The 13,343-nt window shown below is 66.0% G+C and overlaps 1 protein-coding gene across 5 annotated transcripts in view; it reads left to right on the top strand.

Moving 5' to 3' along the window:
- KIF21B (kinesin family member 21B) overlaps positions 1-8,413 on the top strand; it is a 35,986-nt gene extending 27,573 nt beyond the window's left edge. For 3 of the 5 annotated variants that reach the window (XM_053659532.1, XM_053659531.1, XM_053659530.1), the window contains 8 exons: positions 1,398-1,534; positions 1,814-1,994; positions 2,998-3,162; positions 3,392-3,509; positions 3,722-3,892; positions 4,192-4,391; positions 4,681-4,846; positions 5,153-8,413. In XM_053659532.1, the coding sequence (XP_053515507.1) occupies positions 1,398-1,534; positions 1,814-1,994; positions 2,998-3,162; positions 3,392-3,509; positions 3,722-3,892; positions 4,192-4,391; positions 4,681-4,780 (1,072 nt within the window). In that variant the 3' untranslated portion in view covers positions 4,781-4,846; positions 5,153-8,413. The remainder of the gene's footprint in view (positions 1-1,397; positions 1,535-1,813; positions 1,995-2,997; positions 3,163-3,391; positions 3,510-3,721; positions 3,893-4,191; positions 4,392-4,680; positions 4,847-5,152) is intronic. The other 2 variants (XM_037160919.2, XM_037160918.2) reach the window with 1 other exon arrangement.
- Positions 8,414-13,343: the final 4,930 nt, after the last annotated feature.

Raw genomic sequence — 13,343 nt, 5'->3', positions numbered from 1 at the left:
GGCTCGGGAGGGCGGGCATGCATGCGCTTGTCCCAGGCAGGCCCTGGGCTCTCTCTTGCCGCCCGGTCGGGGTGTGGAGCATGGAGCCTGGGCGGGGCGGGGCTGGGCTCTGTCCAGGAGCGTCGGTGGCTGTGCTCAGGGTCCCGGTGACTTGCTCCGTCTGTGCCAGGGTGGGCACACACAGACCCGGCTCTGTCCCCCAGACCAGGGGTGTTGGGACGCCCCTGTTCCCCACCTAACCCACACAGCAGCCCCCACACGGAACACCTCTCGGAACCCACTGGGGGGCCCAAGCAAAGGGCCACCGGGGCCGGGCCAGGAGCGCCACCCACTCTCCCGACGCGGCCCCTGCTAACCACGCGCCAGGCCCCCACCCCAGGCGGGAGCACCCTGCCAACACTCCTGCAGCAGCCCGGCGCCCCCCCCCCATGCTAGCCAGCCCCCAGTCTCTCACCGAGGAGGGTTTACTTGTTAACACGCTGCCACAGCCATCTCGGCTCCTTCCCAGCCGCACAGCTGGGCCCAGGGCAGGGTCAGAAGCAGGGAGGTGGGGCGTGTGGCAGGGGGGAATGTCTCTGTGGGCGGCCCGTCTCTGTGGACAGCCCCGGTTAGCTGCTGGGCCTGTCTGATGTTGTTCTCGGGATGGGGGGCGCTGACTGAGCCCCCCTGGGCCCTGAGAGGCCTGCGGGAGGCAAGGGGGTCACCTGGCCTCAGTGTTCCCGTCGGGGGCAGGGTGCTCTTGGGAAAGCCCCAGGGTGTGTTTTCGGCTGGGGCCTTATGCCCACAGGCCCACCCTGGGGAACAGCCTCCACCCCCAGCATCTGTGGGAGGCCGATGTGGGGGCTGTGGAGCCGGGAGGTGCTCCCCCACACCTGCCAGGGGTCCCTGACCGTCAACCCAGAGCTGAGCCCTGGGTCCCTGAAGGAGACCCGTGTGAGTGACAGTCTCAGGTCTGACCGTGCTGGTCCAAGGGGCCGTAGGTGGGGTGCGTGTGTGTGAGCCCCCCTGTGTGGGGGGTGCCGGCCTGAGGCAGCCACTGGCAGAGGGTGTGGGGGCAAGCCGGGTGCCCGCCCTGTGAGCCCCTCCCCTGCCTGGGCAGCGTGGGGCAGTTGTGGGGGTGCAGGGGCCCCCAGCCCTGGGACCTGCTCCACAGGGCATCAGCGGGAGCTCTCCGTGGGCAGGGCTGTGCCGAGGAGACAGGGCTCCCTCCTGGAAGCGTGGAGGGTGGGGCGGCGCCCGCCCAGCCTGCGCGCCTTCTTGCAGACACCAGACTGCCGGCCCTGGATGGCGTCTCTGGGGTCTCCTTCCTCAGGCCCAGGCCCCCTCTGCCCTGCCCACCCTCAGCCTGGCATGGTGTCCTCGGCTGATGGGCGGCCTCTCTCCCTCTGTCCTGGAAGGGGCATCATCTCCCCGGTCGGAGGAGCCAAGGGTGGACGGACGGCCCCGCTGCAGTGCGTCTCCGTGGCCGAGGGCCACACCAAGCCCGTCCTCTGCCTGGACGCCACAGACGAGCTGCTCTTCACTGGGTCCAAAGGTGGGTGCAGCCCGGACTGGCCGGGGCGGGCCCGCGTCTCCCCAGATTTGAAGACTCGGGTCGACTTGCTTGCTGCCTTGTCTAGCGACTCCTGCCTTGGCCCCAGGCTCCCACCCAGGCCGCCCCTGCGGCCTCCGTCCGCTGCTTCCTCCCAAACCTCCCTGGGCGGCATCTCTCTGGGTCACCCCCACCCCTGGACCTGGAGCCCAGCCCACCAGCCTCACACCCGCTGTCCCTGGTGCTGACGCCTGTCCCCTCCCCATGGCTGCCCCGTCACAGACCGCAGCTGCAAGATGTGGAACCTCGTCACGGGGCAGGAGATCGCGGCCCTGAAGGGCCACCCCAACAATGTGGTCTCCATCAAGTACTGCAGCCACTCGGGGCTCGTGTTCTCCGTGTCCACCTCCTACATCAAGGTGTGGGACATCCGGGACTCGGCCAAGTGCATTCGCACCCTCACGTGAGTGCTCCTCCCCGAGGTGGGCGGCCGCCGGCACCTGGCCCAGGGCCCCCACTCGGCACAGCCTGCCGCTGAGGGATGAAGGCACCCCTGGGCTGGGGGCAGCATCTAGGGAAGCAGTTTGGTGGAGCCTTTGGCCTGGCTGGCCGCACCTTTGGCCCAGTCCCCCGAGCTGTGCTTGAGCTGGAGAGGGGAGCTGGGAAAGCAGGGTGAGACCGGCAGGCAGTGGCCTCCTCCGTGCTGGCCCCTGCCTGCAGGACGAGCCCCATGTGGTCCTGCTCCCGGGGCCGGCCTGCTGGACAGAGGGGAGGGCCAACACAGCGAAACTGATTGGTGGTGAAGCCACACATCCTCCCATGCCTGCATTGCAAGCTGTGGTGTGTCACTGCCTTAGAGTCTCTAAACAGTGACTGGAGGACCCTCAGTTCAGTGGGGATGCCCTGCATGACATTGGAGTGAAGGAGGGCCTGTCCTGGCACTCCTGTGCAAATCCACGGAATGCACCACTCTGAGAGCGACCCTACTGTGAACTGTGGGCTCTGCACGGCAATGGCGCGTCCCTGAAGGGTGGCCGGCTGTGTCAGATGTGCCGGCTGCTGGGGGTGTTGGCGGAGGGGGCGGGGTGGCGTGGAGGGCACCTTGGAGTCGGTGCCTTCTGTGCCACGTTGCCCTGAATGAAGGCCAAGGAGGAAGCAGGCTGGGTGTGTTGCCCCTTCTTACAGAGGAGGAGGCTGAGGGTCAGAGTGGTTCCCACACGACCCAGCCTCAAACCGGGGTCATGCCTCGGCCTGGCAGTCTCCAAGCCCCAGCTCAGGCAGACCGAAGGTCAGGGTAGGGCGTGGGTCCTGCTCTCCCGTGGGTCCCACTGTCCTGTGCGTCAGTCAGGGAAGGCTTCCTGGAAGAAGTGAGGGGCAGGCCTATTCTGAGGGAGGCTTGATTGGCTTCCTGGCCCGTGGGATGGGCCAGCTTTACCGCTGACCTGGCCTCTCTTCCTGACGGGCAGGTCCTCGGGCCAGGTGATCTCGGGGGACGCCTGCGCGGCCACGTCCACCCGCGCCATCACCAGCGCCCCAGGGGAGCACCAGATCAACCAGATCGCCCTCAGCCCATCCGGCACCATGCTGTACGCCGCCTCCGGCAACGCCGTCCGCATCTGGGAGCTCAGCAGGTCCGCGGGGGCTGGGGCCTCCTCGGCGGGAGGGGTCAGGTGTGGCGGGGGGGGGGGAGCACACAGGTCTCAGCAGGTGGCCTCCCCAGGGCCGCAGGCCCCCACTGTGTTCCTGCTCCCACTTCCTCCGAGGTCCCTAGGGAAGGGCAACTGTCCAGGGAGGAGAGGTGCATCCCTCCCAGGGCAGACCTGCTGACCCTCCTGCCCCCTCTGGGCCCTTCTGCCTCAGGTTCCAGCCTGTCGGCAAGCTGACCGGCCACATCGGACCCGTGATGTGCCTGACGGTCACCCAGACAGCCAGCCAGCACGACCTGGTGGTGACCGGCTCCAAGGACCACTACGTCAAGGTACCTGAGACGCTGAGTGTTTCTCCCACTGCCCCACCCCCGCTGCCAGGGAGAGCTCGTGAAAATGGCAGGACCTCTGGGCATGTAGGAAAGAGCACACCCCGAAGAGCCCAGAGCTGCAGGCGGGAAGTGCCAGTCCACCGCGTCTCCTGGGACCCTGGGCTGCACCCGTAGTGGGTGACTCGCGGGCCTCCCTGCACCCCGCCCCGCAGATGTTCGAGCTGGGGGAGTGTGTGGCCGGCACCATCGGCCCCACCCACAACTTCGAGCCGCCGCACTATGACGGCATTGAGTGCCTGGCCATCCACGGGGACATCCTCTTCAGTGGCTCCCGGGACAATGGCATCAAGAAGTGGGACCTGGAGCAGCAGGAGCTCATCCAGGTGGGGGAACTGGGGGAGGCGCTCCCCGCAGCCCAGGCCAGAGGCCCCCCCCAGCCTGCCCGCCCTCCGCCCGCTCCGACCTCTTGCCCCGACTTGACCGTGAAGCTGGTCTCTCTTCCTGCTCCTGGAGCATCAGTTTTCCCTGATCCCTCTGCGGGCTGATGGATGCCCCTCCAGGGCAGGGTCTTAGGCGTGAGCCTGGGGCGGTGGACAGAGCCTCATCTGGGACCTGCCTGCCCGGGGAAGCTGGAAGCAGAGGGGTCCTGGCCCCGCGTCACCCGCCTGTCCCCCCCCCCCAGCAAATCCCCAACGCGCACAAGGACTGGGTGTGCGCCCTGGCCTTTGTCCCCGGCCGCCACATGCTGCTGAGCGCCTGCCGGGCCGGCGTGATCAAGGTCTGGAACGTGGACAACTTCACGCCCATCGGCGAGATCAAGGGCCACGAGAGCCCCATCAACGCCATCTGCACCAACGCCAAGCACATCTTCACCGCCTCCAGGTGGGCACCCTCCCTCCCCGCGTGGGCAGCGGGGGGAGGGCTCCCAGGTCAGGGCCCCGGTGCCTCACCCAGCTGGCTGCATCCCCTCCCCTCACACCTGCCCAGGTGTCCTGAATCATGGTGCAGCCCAGCCACCCCCAGAGCCAGCTCCGGTCCCTGTGCAGGCGCCCTGTCCTGCGGGAGCCACTCACTGAGCTCTCCTTTCTCTCCTCTTTCCTTCCTTTTCCGCACTTGTCCCTCCTCCGCCTGCCCACCCCGCCTCCTCCGCTCTCCGCCCGTCTCCCCACAGCGACTGCAGGGTGAAGCTGTGGGCTTACGTCCCCGGACTCACCCCCTGTCTTCCTCGCCGCGTCCTGGCCATTAAGGGCCGCGCCACCACCCTGCCCTGACCCCACCTCCTCTCGCTCCCCCCTCTCTCCCTCTCTCTCCACTCCGACCTGAGCTGCTTCTCCACGGTAGGAGACCATTGCTCCTGCAGCCTCTCTCCTGCAGCCTCTCTCCCAGCGGGAGTGGTGGGGCGACCCCGGGACAGGCGGCCAGGCCTTGGGGAGCAGGGCGGGTGGTCAGGGCTGGACGGGGCCAAAGAGCCGCAGGGAAGAGCCGATAGGAAAAGGCAGGCCCCTCCCCCACCCAGCCCCCTGCACCTTATCCTCACCCGGGCTCGTCCCTGGGCCCCAGCCACGTCTGGGGGGTTGGGGGACAGCGGGGGCAGCCAGCGGGTCCAGGCCGAGAGCTGACCAGCCGCTCACTGTCCCCCCCAGTGACCTGACAGTGAAGCTCTGGAGCGTCCGGAGGTTACCCCGGGCCCCCCCCTAGGCCTGAGGTCAGAGGACAGCCCCGGCCTTTGGCCCCAGCAGCCTGCACCGTACAGAAGGGACGCCGCACCAGGGGGCCAGCTGCCCCGGGGACAGGGTGTGGGTGAGGGCTGCGCCACCACCCCCGCTCTCCTTTCCCTCCCGGGACCTTCCCACCGTGGACACTGACCCCTGTCTTGGGGAGGCAGACGTGGTGGGAATTTAAGCTGTGACACCGAAGGGCATTTCCCCTTGTGTTCCTCTCCTGTGGCCTCGCGGCCTCCCCCAACTGGCCACACTGCCCCTGCTGAGCTGGCCGAGCCCTTCCTGGAGCCCTGGGCCCCAGGGTGGCCCCGCAGAAGAGGCGAGGCAGACCCCACACCCCAGCCCAGCCTCTGGACCATGGCACCTGCTGCCTCTGAGCCTTGAATGTCGTCCTCAGGTAACTGTGGAAACCGTGTAGGCAGCTGGGCCCCCAGCCCCTTGGCCATGAACCCCCGCTCTCTGCTGACCCTGGTGACCCTCAGGGCCCCTCGCTGAGGGCTGAGGCAGGGCTGCTGGAAAGGCTCCTCCAGGCAGAGGGGTCAGACAGGCTTCAGTTATTTATTTTATTTTTCGCTCTTGCCTCCTGGGAACTGACTTGAATTTTCTTCCACATGCTCTGTCCCTCTGCTCTGGGGGGCCAGGAATCCACCAGCCCCCGGGGCCACCCCCCCTCTGGCTATGCAGAGGAGGGAAATGCGCCCCTTGGCTTTGCAGCCCAGGTCGTCCCTGCAGCGTCCCAGGGCCCCTCGCGCACCCAGTTTCGGCTGCCTGGCGCGCCAGTGCCTTCCTCGTCCGCCTGGGCCCGGCGCCCGCACTGGGCAGCCCGACACCAGCCTTGCCTGGGCATTAGCGCCACCTGTGTCTTCTCACCCGCGGGTCTCACGCCCGCTGTCCCCAGAAGGCGGGGCGCCCCCCCCAGGGCCAGGGCACCCTCCCCAGAGTCCCCGCTGGGCCACATGGATAGCAGCTCGGGGGAACCGAGGCCAGCAGGAAGCGGCTCCCCAGTCCCTCTCGTCCTACCCCAACAGGGCGGGAAGTCCCTCGCTCCCTCTCTCTGTTGTGTATTCAGGAGACATTCTCAGGCCTTAACACTGGCGTGGGCCGTGGCTCCCTCCACAAGAGTGGTGCCAGGTTCACCGGGCTCCTCCCCGCTCCAGGCTGGGGGATCCGCCCAAGGACACAGTTAACTGGAGTGAGGGCCCTGCTGAGGCAACTCCGCGTCCACAGCGCCTGCACCCTGGCCCGTCCACCGCTTTAAGGACACTCCTCCACTCTGGTGCTGCCTGCCTCAGTGTGGGGCCAAAAGCCCAGCCCTGCTCAGAGGACCGGGACTCGGGGCCTTCCAGCGGTGGTTATGTTCTGCCCCGGCACCTCCTCGGCCTGGCCCAGGGGGAGCCAGCTTCTGAACGGGAAGAGCAGCTGCTGGGGCTGGAGCCCAGCCTGTCTCCTCCTGTCCCCACCCTGCTGGAAGCCATCCCTCCTGAGGGTGCTGCTCTGTGCGAGTGGCCCTGCTGGATGCAGCGGTGGTGTCTCCGTGAGCCTCTGTGCAGGCTGATGCGTCCTCGTGGGCCCCTGGGACCATCTGTCTTCCACACTGGACCCTCTCCTCCGGCTGCCCAGGGGTGCCTGGCAATGCCCCCAGGTCCATCCCCGCCCCTGCCTCTCCCCGCCTGAGCTGAAAGCTCCGACCTGCAAGGAAGACTGGTCTGCAGGACTTCTTGGAAACAGACAGACCGCCCCCACCTCTCCCCGGGGCAGGGTGGCCCAGCCGGAGCGGCCGGCGTCCTGCTGGGGTCGCCCTGCGGCCTGCCAAGTGCTCCCCTGCTGTTGCTGATGGGCCTGCTACCTCACCGCCAGCTCCTCTGCTGTCCCAGCGCCACACTGACCTGACACTTGAAGTCTCCCCGAGCCCAGCACCCGGAGCGACTCCTTCGTGGGGCCCAAGGTACACGGTTGGGGGCCGGCCCCCCGGCCTCATGGCACAAGCACCCCCGTGTTGGAAGCACAAACTGGTCGTGGTTTGAGCACAAGGCAGGTAGCCTGCACTCTCTGGGCCCAGGGGGCTCCTCTCGGTCGACTCCATGCAACGTGGGGCCGAGGCCGAAGGGTCCTGGTCGGGGGAGCCGGCCCTCCTCCAACCAGGGCCGACTGGGGCTCATTCTGATGCTGGCCATCATCCTTGTCCTGTTCTGTGGTCCTCTGAGGGCGCGAGGCCAGGCCACATGGGAAGGCCGTGGCTCTGGAGGAACACCCTGTCTGCACCGCACACCCCAAATCTTCTCTTGCCTGAGCCCACGCTGGGTCCCTGCAAGCTTGGACCCGTATCACCCGTCTCTCTCAGGGGTGTGCCTGGGGTCTCCTGTGGATCTGGGAGTGGCCGGCCCTTCCTCTCTCCCACCAGGAAGGCAGGGCCAAAGGCCGAGGCTCCTGGGAAGTTGGAGAGCCGGCTCTGCACCCCGACTTTCCCAGCCCCTCCCCTCCCCTGTGGCTGGGGCTGGATGTGGGCACCTCTCCAGCGTGCCCCGCCCCACCGGCACTGGTGCCTCCACCGGGTCTGTGCCAGAGTGCCGAGCTCCTAGAGCTCCTCCCGACTGGGTGACCCAGGCCCGCATCCTCGGCCCCCACCACCCCAAACAGGAAGCTGTGCGCTGACCTCCCCACTGGGCACAGCCTACCAGTCCAGGTTCAGGAGCAGGGCTTGGCCAATGCCCCCCACCCCCGGCCTCCGGGTCTGGGCCCTCTCCTGGCTCCCAGACCCAGACTTCGCTGCACCCCTCAGTGCAAGGGAAGTCCTGTTTCTCCCAGGGCATCTCTGTTCTACTTTCCAGCCCCTGCCCCCCTCCCCCAGCGCTCAGTGAGCCCCCGCCCCGCCACACCCCAGTCCAGTCCTTGGGACCCCTGTCCCGAGGGCCTTGTACGGAGGTGGAAGCTACTCTGCAAAGAAGAGCCAAGGGTCTGAGAAGACCTCAGAAGTGAGTCGGGGCCCTGCCCCAGCCACCAGCTCTTTCCAGCCGCTGCCCCCGCTCTGCGGCCGGCACAAGGTGTACATGCGTTTTGTACCTCTGCCCGAGACTGTACATATGTACGAAAGTTATTTAAGCCTCATGGTGTACATTTCTGTCCCTAGACCGGATGTGTGTTTGCCCTCAGAAGTTGTCGTAAATAAAACCCGAATGACTGTCATCTGCCGTGGTGGGGTCCCTGAGCCTACCAGCCGGACTGATGGACTGATGGCCCTTCTTGGGGCGGGGGGGGTGGCTGGCCCGGTGAGGGTGCCCTGGGCCAGCAGGGGGTGCTGCCTTTCCCTGAGACTAGTGCACTACCTCCCGGGATGGGCCTCACCTGGACCCCACACCTGGGACCACACCAGGCACCGTGTCCTGCTTTTCATTGGGTCGTCTCTGCCCTGTGACAGGCGGGGTCCTCGTTCTCTGAAATGAGAAAACTCAGAGAGGAAGTGGTTTGCACAGGGTCACAGCTAGTGAGGACAGCCAGGATTAGGACCCAGACCTGCCGTCCCCAGCACCCCGGTCCAATCGGGGGTTCGGAGGGCCCAGAGGACATGCTGCCTGTGCACAAGAGGGGCCTGCCTCCCCTCCCTGCAGCACGGAGCAGGAGGCAACGAAACATGAAAGTTCATGGAAGAAAACACCTCCAGCCCTGGCTGGTGTAGCTCAGTGGACTGAGCACCAGCCTGCGACCTAGTCACGGGTTTGATTCCCAGTCAAGGTACATGCCTGGGTTGCAGGCCAGGTCCCCAGTAGGGGCCGTGTGAGAGGCAACCACACATTGATGTTTCTCCCCCTCTCTTTCTCCTTCCCTTCCCCTCTCTCTAAAAATTAAAAAAAAAAATTAAAAAACATAAAAATGAACCCCAGCTCCACTGGCCTTGGTTCCCAGTCCTTGGTCAGGATTTTCCAATCTTTAAAAGTCATATCCCCATTCCCGTGAAATTCTGTGCTCTGACTTCTATTCCCACTGTTTTAACATGAAAGTAGCGTTGAGGCGCTGACACGCGAGACAGCCTGGAACGAGCGCTGCACCCTGAAGCCATGTGAGTGTGACTCCACGAGGCAGCCGCTCTGGCTCCGTAGCGTCTCGTTGTGGGCACTCGGCAGAAACGCCTTCCCGATCCTCCGGCCCGAGCCTCGGAGTCCTCTGCTCCGGGTGTCCTCGTGGTCCCGCTGCCTCCTTCATCAGACTTTAAGAAGAAGCTTCTGCAGCCGTGGTTAGACTAAATGATCTCACCCGGCTTACTTCCCCACTCCCTAGGCACATCTTGTGGCAAAAGATGCTGAGCATGCTTAATGAGTGAGCAGATGATGAGAAAACAGGCAGCTTTGGCGGGCTGAGTCAGGACAGGCTGCTGAACCCCTAAGCCCGAGAGTCCTCACTCCTGTGGTCACCACCAGCCACCACCCCCAGCGGCTCCCGAGATGCTGGCCGGTCCTCTGGGTGGACAGGCTGGAGCAGGGGACCAATTCCACCTCCGTCACCAGCCGGCTGATCATTATTTGCTTTCCAAATATTAAACTGCGTGGCTTTGTCCATCAACACAGTCCTGCTCCTTACTCAGGACCCAGGCTGTGGCCACGGTCCAGCCAGGGTTCCGGAAGTGTGGAGGCGCAGTAGTTGGGGGCGGGGGCCTGAGCCGCCCAGGGAACGCGGTGTGCAGAGTCCCCTAACTGCCCACACCCTTCGGGCTACGGGCGCAAGTGGCCTCAGAGGATGCTGTTTTTGGTGACGAGCTGAGCCACACCCAGGCTCCCCACCCGCTCCCTGTTCCATGGGACCCTGCCCTAGGGGACAGGCACCACTGTTACCTGCAGGAGATGACCAGGTGTGGGGGTGAACCCAGAAAACAGAGGCCTAGGAGTGACCGAAACTGTCAGGGGCGGCGGGGAGCCAACCTCAGCCCGTGGGGTTCTCCCCTCCCCCCACCCCCGCCCTGACCAGGTGTTTGCCAAAAAGCTGGGTTTTCCCAACCCAGGACACCTGGGCCTTGAAGATGCCAAGGCACTTGGGGGCAGGAAGGCGGAAACACTGGGTTAGGGGCATTGGTTCCTTATTCCTTTAATGTGGAATGCTCCCCCCCCATACTGTAAGAGTAATATCTGCTTATTATAGAATATAATGCTGGCAGGGATGCAGGCGGGGGGCTGGGGGAGGTCGGCGTCTCCAGGGACTTGGGTGCAGGGGCAAAGGCCAGGCCCTGCCAGGTGGAGCTCCAGCCAAGTTACAGCAGGTTTGGCCACGGGGGAGACTACTTTTTAGGGCTTTGGGACACTGTCCCTGCGTCCGGAGCTGGGCCCCACACGGCTGCCCTGTGGGTGGGACAGGAGTCAGCGCCTGGCTGTCCCGAGGAACGGCGGCCAGCCTTCTGCCCACACGGGCTTTGCAGAGCAGGCCTGCTCCGGGTGAGCGGCAGCCAAACCCACTGATCCCCCGAGAATTTTTACGAGCTCTCCACAGCCTTTTAATAAACCCTCTCCAGCCTATGCACCAGCGTGACTCACCGCTGCACGGGGCCCTGCCCTCCCTGGACAGGGTTCCAGCAGCAGGCCCTCAGCCTCGCCGCTGAGTGGGAGAGGTCAGAGTGGCGGCGGTGGGGGCGTGGCCTGTACCCCCAGGCCGCTGCAGATGAGGCTGCACCGAATCGATGGCCCGCCCCGCCTGCCCTGCCCGCCCGGCAGGCCCGGACTCCGCACAAAGACCAGGGAACCTGCTCCACAGAGCCACCTCCCTTTATTTCTGAGGTTCACGCAGGCACGCCCGGCGCCTCTCCCACGCAGGGCTGTGCAGCCCGGCCCGTGTCACAGCCGCCACCCGAGGGCTGGCTCAGAAGCAGCTCCTTCAGAGCCTCCTGCCGCAGAGGCAAGAGGTCGAGGTCCTGGGCGGCAGCCGCTTCTTGGCCTCCAGGACATGCAAGGTCTGCGCAGCCAGGCAGCCGACAGCGGGGTCCGGGTCCTCCCTCATGGACTTCAAGGCTGTGACAGAAAGGCCAGAGGTGCCAGCTGGGCCTGGTGGGAGGCCGGGCCCAGTGGCCCGGGGCCAGGGACTCGCCAGGACAGCTATGCAGAGGGATGGGGTGGGGGGAGGGGCTGGCAGAATGGAAACAGGAGGTTCAGTTCCTCCTGGGGACCAACTGCTGGGTCACAAGCACAGGCTCAGGGATGCCTGTCACCAGCCCTCAGGGTCCTCACCAAGGTCCCGGGCCTGGCTCGCAACTGGGAGTGAAGCCCCCCAGCTTCCGAGAGAGCTGTGGCCCGAGGCGGCCAGCATGCAGGGACCAGTGGTGGCAGAGCCGTGGGCTGGAGCAAGGCGAGGCTGAGGGGACCCCCGGGCCTCCACTTGGGTAGGGAACCTCCTGTCCCCTCACGTGACAGAAGGTTGGATGTCCCTCCTCTAAAGCTCTCGGGAAGAGTCCCAGCTGGCAAACCGTCCGAAGCTCAGAGAGAGGGGAGTCAGTGAGTGGACATGGGGGACGGGAGGGCCCCGGCCAGCGTCACTCCTCCCGAGTGGCAATTCCTGGGGGCCCAGCTGCCCGCAAAACCTGCAAGGAGGGGGCTGCCACTCACCGTCATACGACGCCTCCTCGATGTCACTGCCCGAGTCCACGTCAAGGGCTTGCGCGATCTGGCCTGCAGGGTGCACAGCGCCTCAGGGCCCAGGGAGGACGGGGGCCCCGGCTGCCCCTGCTCTGGCCTTCTCCCCCAGCCCCCACACACCCTCCCTGTCTGCCTTCCTCTCCCCACAGCGGGACGCGGACGCCAGTCTCGGGTCCGACTTCTCCCGTCAGGGTGGGATGCTCCCCTGCTCTCAGAAGGGTCGAAGCCAATTGAGCTGGGGGAGGGGGAGGGGAGGCAACCCCTGTGCTCCGAAGGCGCTTGTCCTTGGGGAGACGGTCCCGCAGGCTCTGAGCTTCCTGCAGGACAGCACTTGAGGCCCTGACCCCGGCCTCTGGGAGCGTGAGTGGCCCGGCCTCCCAGGACAAGGCCCGTTCCAAGGGAGGAAGGTCACCCGCCCCACCAAAAGCCTGCAGGGGACAGCACAGCCAGAGACAGCCCTTTCGTCCCCCAGTCCTCATGTCCCAGGTCCTCGGGCTGTCTGGGGGACCCTAGGACAAGGACAGGGGCCATACCTACAAACCACACCGCCACCTGGCGGATGGGGGCCTGTGGGCTCTTGAAGAGGACCGTGCTCTGCTGCAGAAACCACAGGGCTCTGCCTGCCTCCTGTTTCAGCTGTAGGAGGAGGTGCTGGGTCAAGTCAGACCCCAGAGTGGCAGGGTGACCACCCCCACAGCGGGGTCCCCGGCCCCCTGGCCCCAGGAAGGAGGCTTGCCGCTCACCAGGGCTGTGAGGATGGTCCATATGTCTCTCTCGGCAAACACGGCCTTGAGTCTCGACCAGCCCAGGATGGAGGCCACGTGGCCGAGGGCTGGCCGGCAGACCTGCGCGGACAGGCCCGGCATGAGAAGTGATGGGGGGACAAGACTGGGAGGGGGCCGAGGGCACGCTGAGGGAGAGGGTGCGGTGCCCGGCTAGGGAGGGGTGTCCCCACTGTACCCCAGTGGCCAGCAGGACTGAGCCAGGAGCCCGAGAAACCCGGGTGCCCGCCCCTTCCTACAGCTCTCCGGGGCCAGAGGTGGGCAGCCCGCCCGAGTGTCCCAGTCTGACAAAGCCCCTTTCTAAGAGCACCCCACCCCGGTGGCATCTACGCCCCGCCCCCGGGAGAATGGGCTGGTGCGCGGCCCCGGCCAGCCCCTCACCTGGACCACGTTGACATCCCTGTCCGCCAGGTGCAGCACCAGCAGGATGAGCAGGTTGAAGACCTGGTGCTTCAGAGGGAAGGCAGGGTATGTCCCCTTGACCTTGGCCAAGAGAGAACTGTAGACCTCGAAGGCCGCCAGGCGCAGGGGCTCCGACTCCTGGGCAGCAAGACAACTCTGCCTCTGTCCACCGGCCCCTGGGGACAGCCGGAGCTCACCCCGCCGACCTTGCCCTCCCCAAGTGTCCCCTGACCCCTTCACAGTCCTTATTCTAGAGGACATAAGCCATCAGCCCCCCAGGGTTACATCCAAGTCAGTCTGGCTGGGCCCCCGAGGTGGTTC

This window comes from Artibeus jamaicensis, unplaced genomic scaffold (genome assembly GCF_021234435.1).
Source record: "Artibeus jamaicensis isolate MK-2021 breed Jamaican fruit bat unplaced genomic scaffold, CSHL_Jam_final scaffold_754, whole genome shotgun sequence".
NCBI classification, from domain to species: domain Eukaryota; kingdom Metazoa; phylum Chordata; class Mammalia; order Chiroptera; family Phyllostomidae; genus Artibeus; species Artibeus jamaicensis.
Note: the sequence above shows the minus strand (reverse complement) of the source record. Positions and strands in the feature narration are given on the sequence as shown.